Genomic DNA, 13,531 nt, shown 5'->3' with positions numbered 1-13,531 from the left:
TTTCTACACTTGAAACAAATGCAACCAAAGGAGCTAAGAAGGTACACATTTTATTACAACTAAAATGATTTTCCTAAAACTCCAGATGTTATTTAAAATGAATATTGTCATACACTGCTGCTTTATTTCTATTAAGCCATTGTTTCAGATTCTTTAATACTGAACTATTATTTTATTTCCATCTTTTACCTATTCTTGTATCTATGACTGTATCTATAGATAACTATGCTTCTAACCATAGCTATGTTCACGGGTACAAGTAAGCTGCATAATTGTTATCTCCCTGCACTATTTTTTCTTCTGCAACTCTACTTATCTTATAAGGCCAACTTCAAGGGTAGTCCCTTGTGATGCATTTCTCACTCTTCTATCATTATACTTGAGATTGAATTAATCCCCTTCTGTTTTATACTTCCCAAATACCCTATAAACTCTAATTTATTCTTCAGCACATTACATCACCAAAGGAGGTCCACTTTCTACTCATGTGTTAGTTCTCCAGTTCAGTTCAGTTCAGTCGCTCAGTCATGTTCGAATTTTTGCAACCCCATGGACTACAACAGGCCAGGCTTCCCTGTCCATCATCAACTCCTGGAATTTACCCAAACTCATGTCCATTGAGTCAGCGAAGACATCCAACCATCTCATCCTCTACCGTCCTCTTCTCCTCCTGCCCTCAATCTATCCCAGCATCGGGGTCTTTTCCAATGAGTCAACTCTTTGCATGAGGTGGTCAAAGTACTGGAGATTCAGCTTCAGCATCAGTCCTTCCAATGAACACTCAGGACTGATCTCCTTTAGGATGGACTGGTTGGATCTCCTTGCAGGCCAAGGGACTCTCAACAGTCTTCTCCAACACCACAGTTCAAAAGCATCAATTCTTCACCACTCAGCTTTTTTTATAGTCCAACACTCATATCTATAAGTGACTACTGGAAAAACCATAGCCTTGACTAGATGGACGTTTGTTGACAAAGTAATGTCTCTGCTTTTGAATATGCTATCTAGGTTGGTCATAACTTTCCTTCCAAGGAGAAAGCATCTTTTAATTTCATGGCTGCAGTCACCATCTGCAGTGATTATGGACCCCAAAAAATAGTCAGTCACTGTTTCCATGGATTCCCCATTGATTTGCCACGAAGAGATGGGACTGGATGCCATAATCTTAGTTTTCTGAATGTTGAGCTTTAAGCCAACTTTTTCACTCTCCTCTTTCACTTTCATCAAGAAGCTCTTTAGTTCCTCTTCACTTTCTGCCATAAGGGTGGTGTCATCTACATATCTGAGGTTATTGATATTTCTCCTGGCAATCCTGGTTCCAGCTTGTGCTTCATCCAGCCCAAGGTTTCTAATGATATAGTCTGCACATAAATTAAATAAGCAGGGTGACAATATACAGGTTTGGCATACTCCTTTTCCTATTTGGAACCAGTCTGTTGTTCCATGTCCAGTCCTAACTGTTGCGTCCTGACCTGCATACAGGTTTCTCAAGAGGAAGGTCAGGTGGTCTGGTATTCCCATCTGTTGAAGAATTTTCCACAGTTTATTGTGGTCCACAGAGTCAAAGGCTCTGGCATAGTCAATAAAGCAGAAATAGATATTTTTTTGAAACTCTCTTGCTTTTACGATGATCCAGCAGATGTTGGCAATTTGATCTCTGGTTCCTCTGTCTTTTCTAAAACCAGTTTGAAAATCTGAAAATTCATCGTTCATGTATTGCTGAAGCCTGGCTTGGAGAATTTTGAGCATTACTTTGCTAGTGTTTGAAATGTGTGCAATCGTGTGACAGTTTGAACACTCTTTGATATTGCCTCTTTGGGACTGGAATGAAAACTGACCTTTTTCAGGCCTATAGCCACTGCTGTGTTTTCCATATTTGCTGACATATTGAGTGCATCTTTTTCACAGCATCATCCTTTAGGATTTGAAATAGCTCAGCCTGGAATCTATCACCTCCACTAGCTTTGTTCATAGTTATGATAGTGATACCTCCTGAGGCCCGCTTGACTTCACACTACAGGTTGTTTGACTCCAGGCGAGTGATGATACCATAGTGGTTATCTGGGGCATTAAGGTCTTTTTTGTATAGTTCTTCTGTGTATTCTTGCCACCTCTTCTTAATATCTTCTGCTTTGTCAGGTCCATACCATTTCTGTCCTTTATTTAGCCCATCTTTGCATGAACTGCTTCCTTGGTATCGCCAATTTGCTTGAGGAATTCTCTAGTCTTTCCTAGTTTATTGTTTTCTTCTATTTCTTTTCACTGATCACTTGAGGTTGCTTTCTTATCTTTCCTTGCTATTCTTCCGAACTCTGTATTCAGATGAACATATCTTTCCTTTTCTCCTTTGCCTTTCACATCTCTTCTTTTCTCAGCTATTTGTAAGGTCTCCTCAGACAACCATTTTGCCTTTTTGTGTTTCTTCTTGGGGATGGTTTTGATCACTGCCTCCAGTACAATGTTATGAATCCTCGTCCATAGTTCTCCAGTCACTCTACCTATCGATTTATTCCCTTGAATCTGTTAACCTCCATACTGCATGCTATATTGCCACTCTGCCCTATCCTTGGCTAACATACTGCTTTCATTACCTACTAATATTTCTGTTGCCACCACTAGACTGCAAACATTTTTGAAGGATGCGATACCCATAGCTATTAAGGTCCCTGGAGATGATAATTGAAGGGCAAATATGTGCTGAATAATTTAAGGAAAGTGCAGTGTTCACCTAATTCATTGACTGTACAACAAATCTTGACATTTATCTCTCAGGTAATTTTGCATTAATTGAAGATATAACTTTATCCCTAGAAACTGAAACTCTGTAGGGAGATGATATGGGATAAGGGACTCTTTTGTTTAAAAAATATAGGAAAGAAAACAGAATTGGAGTAGTTTTATATAGATCATAGGCACTGAATACTTAGTATATGCCAGCATTAGGCTTATCACTTTACACGTATTAGCTTAATTAATCCTCATAAAACCATGGGCCATTAGTACTACTGTCTCCATTTTTTAGATTGGAAACTGAGGTTAGTAGAGATTAATTAATTTCTGTGGGAGAGATAACTAATGAATTGTGAGGCTGGGAATCAAATAGATATATATATATATATATATATATATATATATATTTTTTTTTTTAATATCAAACAGTTTAGGAAAGAAATGTGACAAGTTTACATATTATTACATAGCCTCTGGAGCTTTGTGACATTGTACAGGAGACAGAAATCAAGACCATCTGCAAGAAAAAGAAATGGAAAAAAGCAAAATGATTGTCTGAGGAGGCCTAACAAATAGCTGTGAAAAGAAGGGAATGGAAAAGCAAAGGAGAAAAGGAAAGATATACCCATTTGAATGCAGACTTCCAAAGAATAGCAAGAAGAGATAAGAAAGCCTTCCTCAGCGATCAATGCAAAGAAATAGAGGAAAACAATAGACTGGGAAAGACTAGAGATCTCTTTAAGAAAATTAGAGATACCAAGGGAACATTTCATGCAAATATGGGCTCAATAAAGGACGGAAATTGTATGGACCTAACAGAAGCAGAAGATATTAAGAAAATGTCGCAAGAATACACAGAAGAACTGTACAAAAAAGATCTTCATGACCCAGATAATCATGAAGGTGTGATCACTCACACTCTCCTAGAGCCAGACATCCTGGAATGTGAAGTCAAGTGGCCCCTAGGAGGTATCACTACAAACAAAGCTAGTGGAGGTGATGGAATTCCAGTTGAGCTATTTCAAATTCTAAAAGATGATGCCGTGAAAGTGCAGCACTCAGTATGTCAGCAAATTTGGAAAACTCAGCAGTGGCCACAGAACTGGAAAAGGTCAGTTTTCATTCCAATCCCAAAGAAAGGCAATGCCAAAGAATACTCAAACTACTGCACAGTTGCACTCGTCTCACAGGTAATATAATGCTCAAAATTCTGCAAGCCAGGCTTCAGCAATACATGAACCATGAACTCCCAGATATTCAAGCTGGTTTTAGAAAAGGCAGAGGAGCCAGACATTAGATTGCCAACATCCACTGGATCATCGAAAAAGCAAGAGAGTTACAGAAAAAAACATCTATTTCTGCTTTATTGGCTATGCCAAAGCCTTTGATTATGTGGGTCACAATAAACTGTGGAAAACTCTGAAAGAGATGGGAATACCAGACCACCTGACCTGCCTCTTGAGAAACCTGTATGCAGGTCAGGAAACAACAGTTAGAACTGGACATGGAAAAACAGACTGGTTCCAAATAGAAAAAGGAGTACGTCAAGGCTGTATATTGTCACCCTGCTTATTTAACTTATATGCAGAGTACATCATGAGAAACACTGGGCTGGAAGAAGCACAAGCTGGAATCAAGATTGCTGGGAGAAATATCAATAACCTCAGATATGCAGATGACACCACTCTTATGGCAGAAAGTGAAGAGGAACTAAAAATCCTCTTGATGAAAGTGAAAGAGAAGAGTGAAAAAGTTGGCTTAAAGCTCAACATTCAGAAAACGAAGATCATGGCATTTGGTCCCATCACTTCATGGGAAATAGATGGGAAAACAGTGGAAACAGTGTCAGACTTTATTTTGGGGGGCTCCAAAATCACTGCAGATGGTAATTACAGCCATGAAATTAAAAGACGTTTACTCCTTGGAAGGAAAGTTATGACCAACCTAGATAGTGTATTCAAAAGCAGAGACATTACTTTGCCAACAAAGTATCTAGTCAAGGCTATGGTTTTTCCAGGAGTCATGTATGGATGTAAGATTTGGACTATAAAGAAAGCTGAGTGCCAAGAAATTGATGATTTTGCACTGTGGTGTTGGAGAAGACTCTTGAGAGTCCCTTGGACTGCAAGGAGATCCAACCAGTCCATTCTGAAGATCAGTCTTGGATGTTCTTTGGAAGGAATGATGCTAAAGCTGAAACTCCAGTACTTTGGCCACCTCATGTGAAGAGTTGACTCATTGGAAAAGACTCTGATGCTGGGAGGGATTGGGGGCAGGAGGAGAAGGAGATGACAGAAGATGAGATGGATGGATGGCATGACCGACTCGATGGACGTGAGTTTGAGTGAACTCCGGGAGATGGTGATGGACAGGGAGGCCTGGCATGCTGCAATTCATGGGGTCACAAAGAATCAGACACGACTGGGTGACTGAACTGAACTGTGTTCTCTTTATTAAATTAAATTCTTTCCCTTAAATTCTCTTCTGTTAATGAATATAATTTTGTTTTGCCTCCAGAGTTTGACATCCATTCACCATGCTGTCTACCTCTCTGCCCTACCGTTGACTAACACACTCTGCTTTGATTACTTTTATTTCTAGTGTCACTGCTAGAATTCAAATCTTTGTGAGCAGAGGTGTCATTTCCATAGCTAGCACAGTCCCTGGAGATAACAGTTATGAACCAATATGACCTAAATTCTAAAAGGACTGTGCAATGTGTATTTATTGAGGACTGTAAAACAACGCTTAGTTTTCCCACTCTCGGGTAAACCTGCATTTCATTGAATACATAATCTCAGCCCTCAAGCTAAAGTCTACAGAGAGAGGAATTGGGATTATGACAAACTTGTTTCAAAGTCACAGGAAGAAAACAAAAGGGGAGTAATTAGTTATAGGTAACAGGCATTGAGTAATTAATATGTGCCAGCCTTAGGCTTAACAGCTACACATGTATTAGCTCAGTTAAACTTACAAATGGTGTAGGTTCTTAGTATTAGTACCTTCATGTTACAGATAGGAGACTGAAACAAGTAGAGGTTAATTAACTTTCCCTGGAACTTACAGTTAATACATTGTTAGGCTGGGATCAAACAGATTATTAGTCAATGATATCGTATTGCTTAGAATAGAAATGTGGCAAGTTCACACAATGCTGCACATTCTCTGGGTATAAAGGCATTCACTTATCGATTAATCCATTCATTCATCCATCCACATAGTTGTCAAATATTCAGAGAAAATCTTATGTTTGCCACTGTGTGGTCAATGGAGAAAGTGTAAGAAAAAGACAAAGATGGTTTTTGTCCTTCAAATGTTTCTGTTTCATGGTAGGAGGCATGAGGCATAGAAACTGTACAGTCAGATTCTAAATAAAAATTGAATAAAAATTGTGTTGGAAAGTGGAAGGGAGTAGATCTTTCACTACTGAAAGAACTGTAATGCAAAGGTCATAGTGATAGTTTATTAACTCAAGTGATATTTATTCAGAATACTTCTATTCTAGATTTTGTGATAAATTCTGACTTTAAATTAGTGAGCAAAGCTAGACAAGGACCTTGGACCTGGCCCTCATGACACTGAGAATACTGGGAATAATATAATCATGAGTCAATCACAATGATAATATTAAAAATACAGTTTTTAAATTTCTATGAATTAAAGGTGTATGATATTGTGAGAATATATTCTAATAGGATATGACTTTAAGAGATCAGCAAAGAGGCACTGAAAATACAAAAGCATAGATATAACTAAATCCCAACAAACACTGAAACTGAATATTAGAAAATGAAAAAGATAGTATCTAACCCACAAAGAAATAACAAATAATCTGGTAATACATCCATCTGCATAGCCAAACAAAAATAAGCCACAATATAAGATATTTTAAATACTGAAAGCAAGTATCTGTCTTTCTACATTCATACCCAAATAAATTCTCCTCTGAGAATGGACAAGTGATATTCTCAGATAAGTGGATAGAGAGGGACTCTCACTGAAAGAACTGGTTAAGTATATATATCACACAGAAGAAAACTAAACCATAAATGAAGAGTGGGTGCCATATAATAGTGAGAGAAAAATTGATAAATGTCATGAAAGTTAAAGGAACATGAACATTGAATCACCATTTAATATAACTGTAATCATATACAATAAAGATAATATTTAAAGTTCATTAATAAATAATTTACTATTGATGATTTATTCTATACCTGCAAATGACAGTTTATAAGTTAGAAGCAGGATGAATTCACAATTAAAATATTGCATATTCCTTTTATTATTTAATAACAAAGTAGATGTACTGATTAATGAAGACTAAGTTAAGACAAGTATGCATACACAATTTAAGGGAACTTACTAATAATAGAAAATAGAATGTGTCATAGTCAAACAAGGATTAAAAAGGAAAGAAATTTGCAAAATATGATTTAATTCACAGAAGGTAAAAAGGAGAAAAAGCATAAAGAAGTTTGTGAAAAGCACAAACTAAGTTGTCAGAAATATTCAAAAGTATAAATATCCACAATAAAATAAGAAATAATGATCAAAAGGACTCTGGGCCTGAAAATTAAAAAGTAAAAATAAACATACTGGACATAACCAACTAAAAACAAAAAATAAACAGCCAAATATATGTGAATATCAGACAAATCAGACATTTAGACTTTATACGTCATAGAAGGGATAGAAAGTATAAGTGATAAAAGGAATAATACCAGTTCAGTAGTTGATAAGACCTGATAATATAGTCTCAATAGTTTTAAAAACTACAAAAGAAAATAGGCAAGTCCACATCATCGTTCTCCATTTTCATGTCTGAAAATTCAAACATCTATAAGGACACTGAAGATCTGATAAAAGAAAATTCACTTGATAGACTTAATAGGACCCTGCTCTGCTCAGTTCCCATCTCTTCTAAGCATGTTTCAGTGTCATAGTCTTTCCCCCAGATATGCTTCAGGAGGAGATGCCAAAGATGAGCACTAGTGTCCATGGCATGGAGAGGTGATGGATCTGAGTTTCTGAAACAATGAAATAAAAGGTCCTGCTGTTATAGCACAGGGAGGACTGCTCAATATTCTACAATAGTCTAAATGGGTAAACAATTTGAAAACTATAGATACATGTATAGTTATAACTGAGTCACTTTGCTGTACACCTGAAACTCACACAACATTGTTAATCAACTATGCTCCAAGATAAAATAAAAATTTAAAAAATGAAAAATGCGGCATTGTGTGATATGTTAATTGCTAGTTATCCTGACACTGGTAGTCTATGTTGCTTTATATTTTGGATGTATGCTGGAAACTGTTCATAACAAAACAAAACAAAAAATGAAATCTCAAAACTAGTTTTGTGATTGGGATATAGATAGATTAAAATACTTAAAATATATAATGAAAATATTCTGTAGGATATTTAGGATTTACTTCAACAATCTTATGAATGAGGATTCTATTGGACAAGTACTATTAGCTAAAGATATATCTTGGAGTAATAACCTGAGATTCCTAAAGGTTTTCATTTCTATATAATTTGAATAAAAAAATACAAAAAATAAAACAATCCAACAAGCAAGTTCACATATTTGGTGACTATGGGTAATGTACATAGAATAATCTGTCTTTTGCTAATTTTACAAAGCAATGGCAATGCTGTTTGGTCTTGTGTCTTAATATATGTGTGGTATTATTTTAATATACTGAGTCAAAACTAACAATTTGATAACATTCTTCCAAGTCTCATAGGTGAATTATAAAAGGAAAAGAAAAGTCAATAGGCAAAATGATTTGTTAAAGTGCTCACTGATTGATCAGAGAATACGGATATGTTACATACCCATGACCAAAATGTCTATGCTATTTGGCAAATAACTTCTCTTGAATTGCTCTTCTTACTGTTTTTTAAACATTTCCTCCACCAGTGGATCTTCCCAAACCAGTTCTGAAACCTGCATTTTCTGAGTCACCTGCACTGCAAGCATACTTTACCACTGATCCACTGGAAAAGCCTCTATAACAGTTCTAAAAATTGTAAATCACTATGCTGAACACCAGGCTTCCCTGGTGGCTCAGATGCTAAAGAATCTGCCTGCAGTGTGGGAGACCTGGGTTCGATCTCTGAGTTGGGGAGATACCCTAGAGAGGCATGTCAACCCACTTGAGTATTCTTGCCCAGAGAATCCCCATGGACAGAGGAGCCTGGCAGGCTACAGTCCATGGTATCACAAAGAGTCGGACATGACTGAGTTTCAAATGTTGTATACCTGAAACTTAAAATTACAAATCAGTTATAAATCATTTTTTTTTAAATCAACTCGATTGACCTAACAGAACCAAGTTCTGCTCAACTCTCATCTCTTCTGAGTTTTCCAGCATCATGAGCTTCTCCAACTTGTATGTCCTGGGGGAGACGCCAAGTTGAGCAGTCAGATCCATGAAATGGAGATTTGTGTGAATTTTAAACAAGTGTCACTGTGTGAGAACTTAATAATGATTAGTTATGCTTCGAAAAGTGCTCTTTGTATCATTCACTATTTTTGTCTGTGAGCTGTTAACAGTGCATAATAAAAAAAAAAAAAAAAGAAGAAGAAGAAGAGAAAGCCCAATATAAGTTAGTGCCGGAGCCATATTGGTTAAAAAAAAAAAATTAAAAGAAATAATTTTTAAAAATCTAAAGGAAATTTGGCATTTCTGTCAAACATTTAATCAATGAGGATTCAATTAGTATAGTTCTTAAGTAATAATTTAAGATACCCAAAGATCTTGGATGTATAACGTGAACAAAAGAAAACACCAACAAACCAAAGAAAAAACTTTCCTCCTTATATGATTGACAAGTTTTGGAAAATAATTTGGAAATTATTAAACCCCTCAAATCAAACAAATTGGCATTGTCTTAGCCTTTTATAACTTTCTACCTTTATGAGTACTGTGCACAGAATTATTTGTCCTTTACTAATATTACAAAAATAGCAATGCTGTCTGGTGTTGTCATTGAATTTCCATATGGTATTCCTTTTAAATATACTGAAATGACACAAGCTAATGATATGACAGATTCTTCCACATTTCATAAGTGAATTGCAAAAGGAAAAACTAAGTCAATGACAAAAAGTGACTTATTAATTTAAAATTCTCTCTAATCGGTCAGAAAATACAAATATATTACATACATCTGGCCAAATGTGTACCTAATTAAACAAAAACTTTGGCTTGAATTACTCTCCTTATTGCTTTTTTAACATCTTTGTTCCGAAGGCTATAGATCAAAGGGTTAAGCATAGGACTCAGAAAGATATAAAAAACAGCTGCAGTTTTGGTCTGTTCTACAGATGCCTCAGAAGGCGGCCTCAGATACATCCAGAACAGTGTGCCATAAAACATAGTGACAACTGTCAGATGAGACCCACAGGTGGAGAAGGCCTTGTGCCTCCCTTCTGGAGAACGCATTTGCAGAATGGCTGTAAAGATGAAAATATAGGAAATGAGGATGATGGTGAGAGAAAACACGAGATTGGAACCAGCCACCACGAACATGGCAGTTTCATTGACATGAGTGTCTGAGCAGGCCAGGACTAGGAGAGGTGGGTCCGCACAATAAAAGTGGTTGATTTCATTGGGTCCACAGAAGGAGAGGCGGAGCATCAGGATGGTCTGTGCAAGACCGTTTGCAAAGCCATAAGTATAAGACGTAGCAACGAGAGAGAGGCAGACACCTCGGGACATTTTGCTGCCATATAACAAGGGTTTGCAGATGGCCATGTAGCGGTCATAAGCCATTGCTGTGAGCATATAGCTATCTGTGAGCCCCAGGGAAATGAAAAAGTCAAACTGTATAAAGCAACCAAGGAAGGAAATAGTTTTTCTCTTGGATAAAAGATTGACCAGCATCTGAGGAGTGACATTGGTGGCATAACAGAGATCTACAAAGGAGAGGTGGCTGAGGAAGAAGTACATTGGAGTCTGAAGCTTTGAGTCAGTTCTGATTAACAAAATCATGCTCACATTGCCGAAGACTGTGATCAGGTAGATGACTAGGAAGACCACAAAAAGGACAGGCTGCAACTCAACTCGATCTGTCAGTCCCAGGAGGATAAACTCAGTCACTTCTGTGTAGTTTTCCCTTAACATTGTGTTTGCTCAGCTTCCAATGATGTCTAAAGTAAATGAAATAAAAATGCATTTGTTTTTTATCATTTTCCATTACTCACATCATCAATGCCTACTTCTTTCAAACTTCTAAATACATACTGCATAAAGAAGTTACATATGGGACTTTCTAGGTGATCCAGCAGTTAAAACTTCATTTTGCAATGCAGGGAACGAGGATTTGAACCCCTTTTAGGGAGCTATGATCCCACATGCCTCATGGCCAAAAAAACAAAACATAGAACAGAAGCAATAGTATAAGAAATTCAGTAGTCTTTAAAAATGTTCCACATCAAATTTTTCTTTAAATATCCAGAAATAACCTAGTAATCATGCACTAGATGCTTCAATATTTAACTTAATATAGAGCAAAATTACATAGTTTCAAATGCTTTTCTGCAAGTCTTTTCATAGTTGAGAAGCTTAGATCTTTTCTACAAATCATTATCATGAATAGGTCACTTACAATCCCTTTAAATATTGCTTTTCTTTAAAACTATAATTCTTTGTTTTCAGGATGATTTTGATGTGGTGTCTAAAGTGTCAGTAATTGAAATTCATTTTGTTCCCCCAACAGGTGAACCATTTAGGGAAATGGGACAGATATATCTTTATAGAACCAGTGTCTGCTTACCTGCCACTCTAACCTCAAGGTCATTTTCAAGCTAGTTCCTCACCCTGTGATGCATGTTCATTTTATCCACACTTGCCTACCTCAGGTTGCCCTTACATTACCAAATCTTACTTCAGTAAGATATCCCAGGCTCTCCTTAGCTTTGTATATTTCAGCCAATTATTTAGGGCAATAATTGACTTAACAGCAGCAGCAATTGGCTCATGGGACACAAAATTAAATCGGTGTTTTTGTATAAATACAGGTAAAAATACAGTACATAAACAATATGTGGTTATTTTTATATATCCAGATTTATCAGTGATGTTAAATATTAAAGGAGGGAATAATTGGGATAAAATAATGTATTAAAAATGTCCCCTTGAGGAGAAGACAATTTTTTAAAAAGTGATTGACACACCCATCCCCAAACTGTAATAATTTTGTTGTAACTTTACCTCATTTTAACTCTTTCAGAATGTAAGAATAAGCTGTATGATAGCGATTCAATTTGAGTTCTGTAAAGGTCACACTGATAATAATAACCTTGTTTTTTATAAAACTGAAAGAGTATGTAAGAAATCATAAAGTGCATTTTGCAACTTTTGTACATGATAAAGGAGACCATTTCCTTGGAAGAAAATCTATGATGATCCTAGACAGCATATTAAAAAGCAGAGACATTACTTTGCTGACAAATGTCTGTCTAGTCTAAGGTATGGATTTTCCAGTAGTCAGGTATGGATGTAAGAGTTGGACCATAAAGAAAGCTGAGCACCTAAGAATTGATGTTTTTGAGCTGTGGTGTTGGAGAAGACTCTTGAGAGTTCCTTGGATTGCAAGGAGATCCAACCAGTTCATCCTAAAAGAAATCAGTCCTGAACATTCATTGGAAGGACTGATACTGAAGCTGAAGCTCCAATACTTTGGCCACCTGATGCGAAGAACTGACTTGGCAAGGTAATCTTAGACAGTAGTGGACAGAAATGGCTCGCGACACTATAAAGCTTTCTATTCTTGACAGACACTCTCGACCTGAGGCTCTGTCTTGTACCCTTTGATCTATTCCTTTTTCCATTTTGATACCACTCTATGGTATATTTATAGATACTTGTACTATGAGAAAAATAGAATTTTGCTTAGCTGGTAAAGAATATGCCTGCAATGCAGGAGACCCCATTTTGATTGCAGGGTCCAGAAGATCCCCTGGAGAAGGGATAGGCTACCCACTCCAGTATTCTTGGGCTTCCCTGGTGGCTCAGATGGTAAAGCATCAGCCCTCAATGCAGAAGACCTGGGTTTGATCCCTGGATTGGGAAAATCCCCTGGAGGAGGCCATGGCAACCCACTCCAGTACTCCTGCCTGGAGAATCCTCATGGACAGAGAAGTCTGGTGGGCTACAGTCCATGGGGTCGCAAAGAGTCAAACACGATTGAGTGACTAAGCACACACCACAGCAAACTGTTCAATACCTAGTCCTACCTGAGAAAGAAGGTGACTTCCCAGTGACAGCACAAATATGAAGAAGCTGAGAAATTTATACCAGAATTGTCACAGAGGGATCAGCACCCTAGGGTTCAATTATTTCTCATAGAAAATCATTTAGACTATAAACCACCATGAGTGATTTACTCTTTTTAAAATCTTAAGCCCATTGAGGCCATGATTCTTGCCTCTCCCCAGTACCTTCAGGGAATCAAATCTTCTGAAATGGTATACTAATGGGACTCTTTTTTTTTTTAACTTGTGCCTAAATGTCTTGATATTTTGAGACTTTCCTTGGGTAAGTTATTAAGTTATCATGCAGATAGAAGACTGAATGACATAGGAAAACCATCAGACAGTCAGATAACTTTTGCTGCATTTGGACTACTTATTTACTGATTCTGAACCTTGCTCTTTATATTTTAATTGTTATAATAATAAACACATAGCAAATAGAACATCATGGATATACAGATATATAAATGTGCTAATGATGCTTCCTGTGTCAGTATAGACCATCTATACAGTTTACCTTTTTTA

The 13,531-nt window shown here is 36.8% G+C and overlaps 1 protein-coding gene across 1 annotated transcript; it reads right to left on the bottom strand.

Annotated features, from left to right (window-relative positions):
- Positions 1-9,938: 9,938 nt before the first annotated feature.
- On the bottom strand, positions 9,939-10,874 carry LOC133261452 (olfactory receptor 5M5-like). Its single transcript, XM_061439934.1, has one exon. It carries the CDS (start codon positions 10,872-10,874, stop codon positions 9,939-9,941), a length of 936 nt encoding a protein of 311 aa, XP_061295918.1.
- Between the last annotated feature and the right edge of the window lie 2,657 nt (positions 10,875-13,531).

This window comes from Bos javanicus, chromosome 15 (genome assembly GCF_032452875.1).
Source record: "Bos javanicus breed banteng chromosome 15, ARS-OSU_banteng_1.0, whole genome shotgun sequence".
NCBI lineage: Eukaryota > Metazoa > Chordata > Mammalia > Artiodactyla > Bovidae > Bos > Bos javanicus.
Note: the sequence above shows the minus strand (reverse complement) of the source record. Positions and strands in the feature narration are given on the sequence as shown.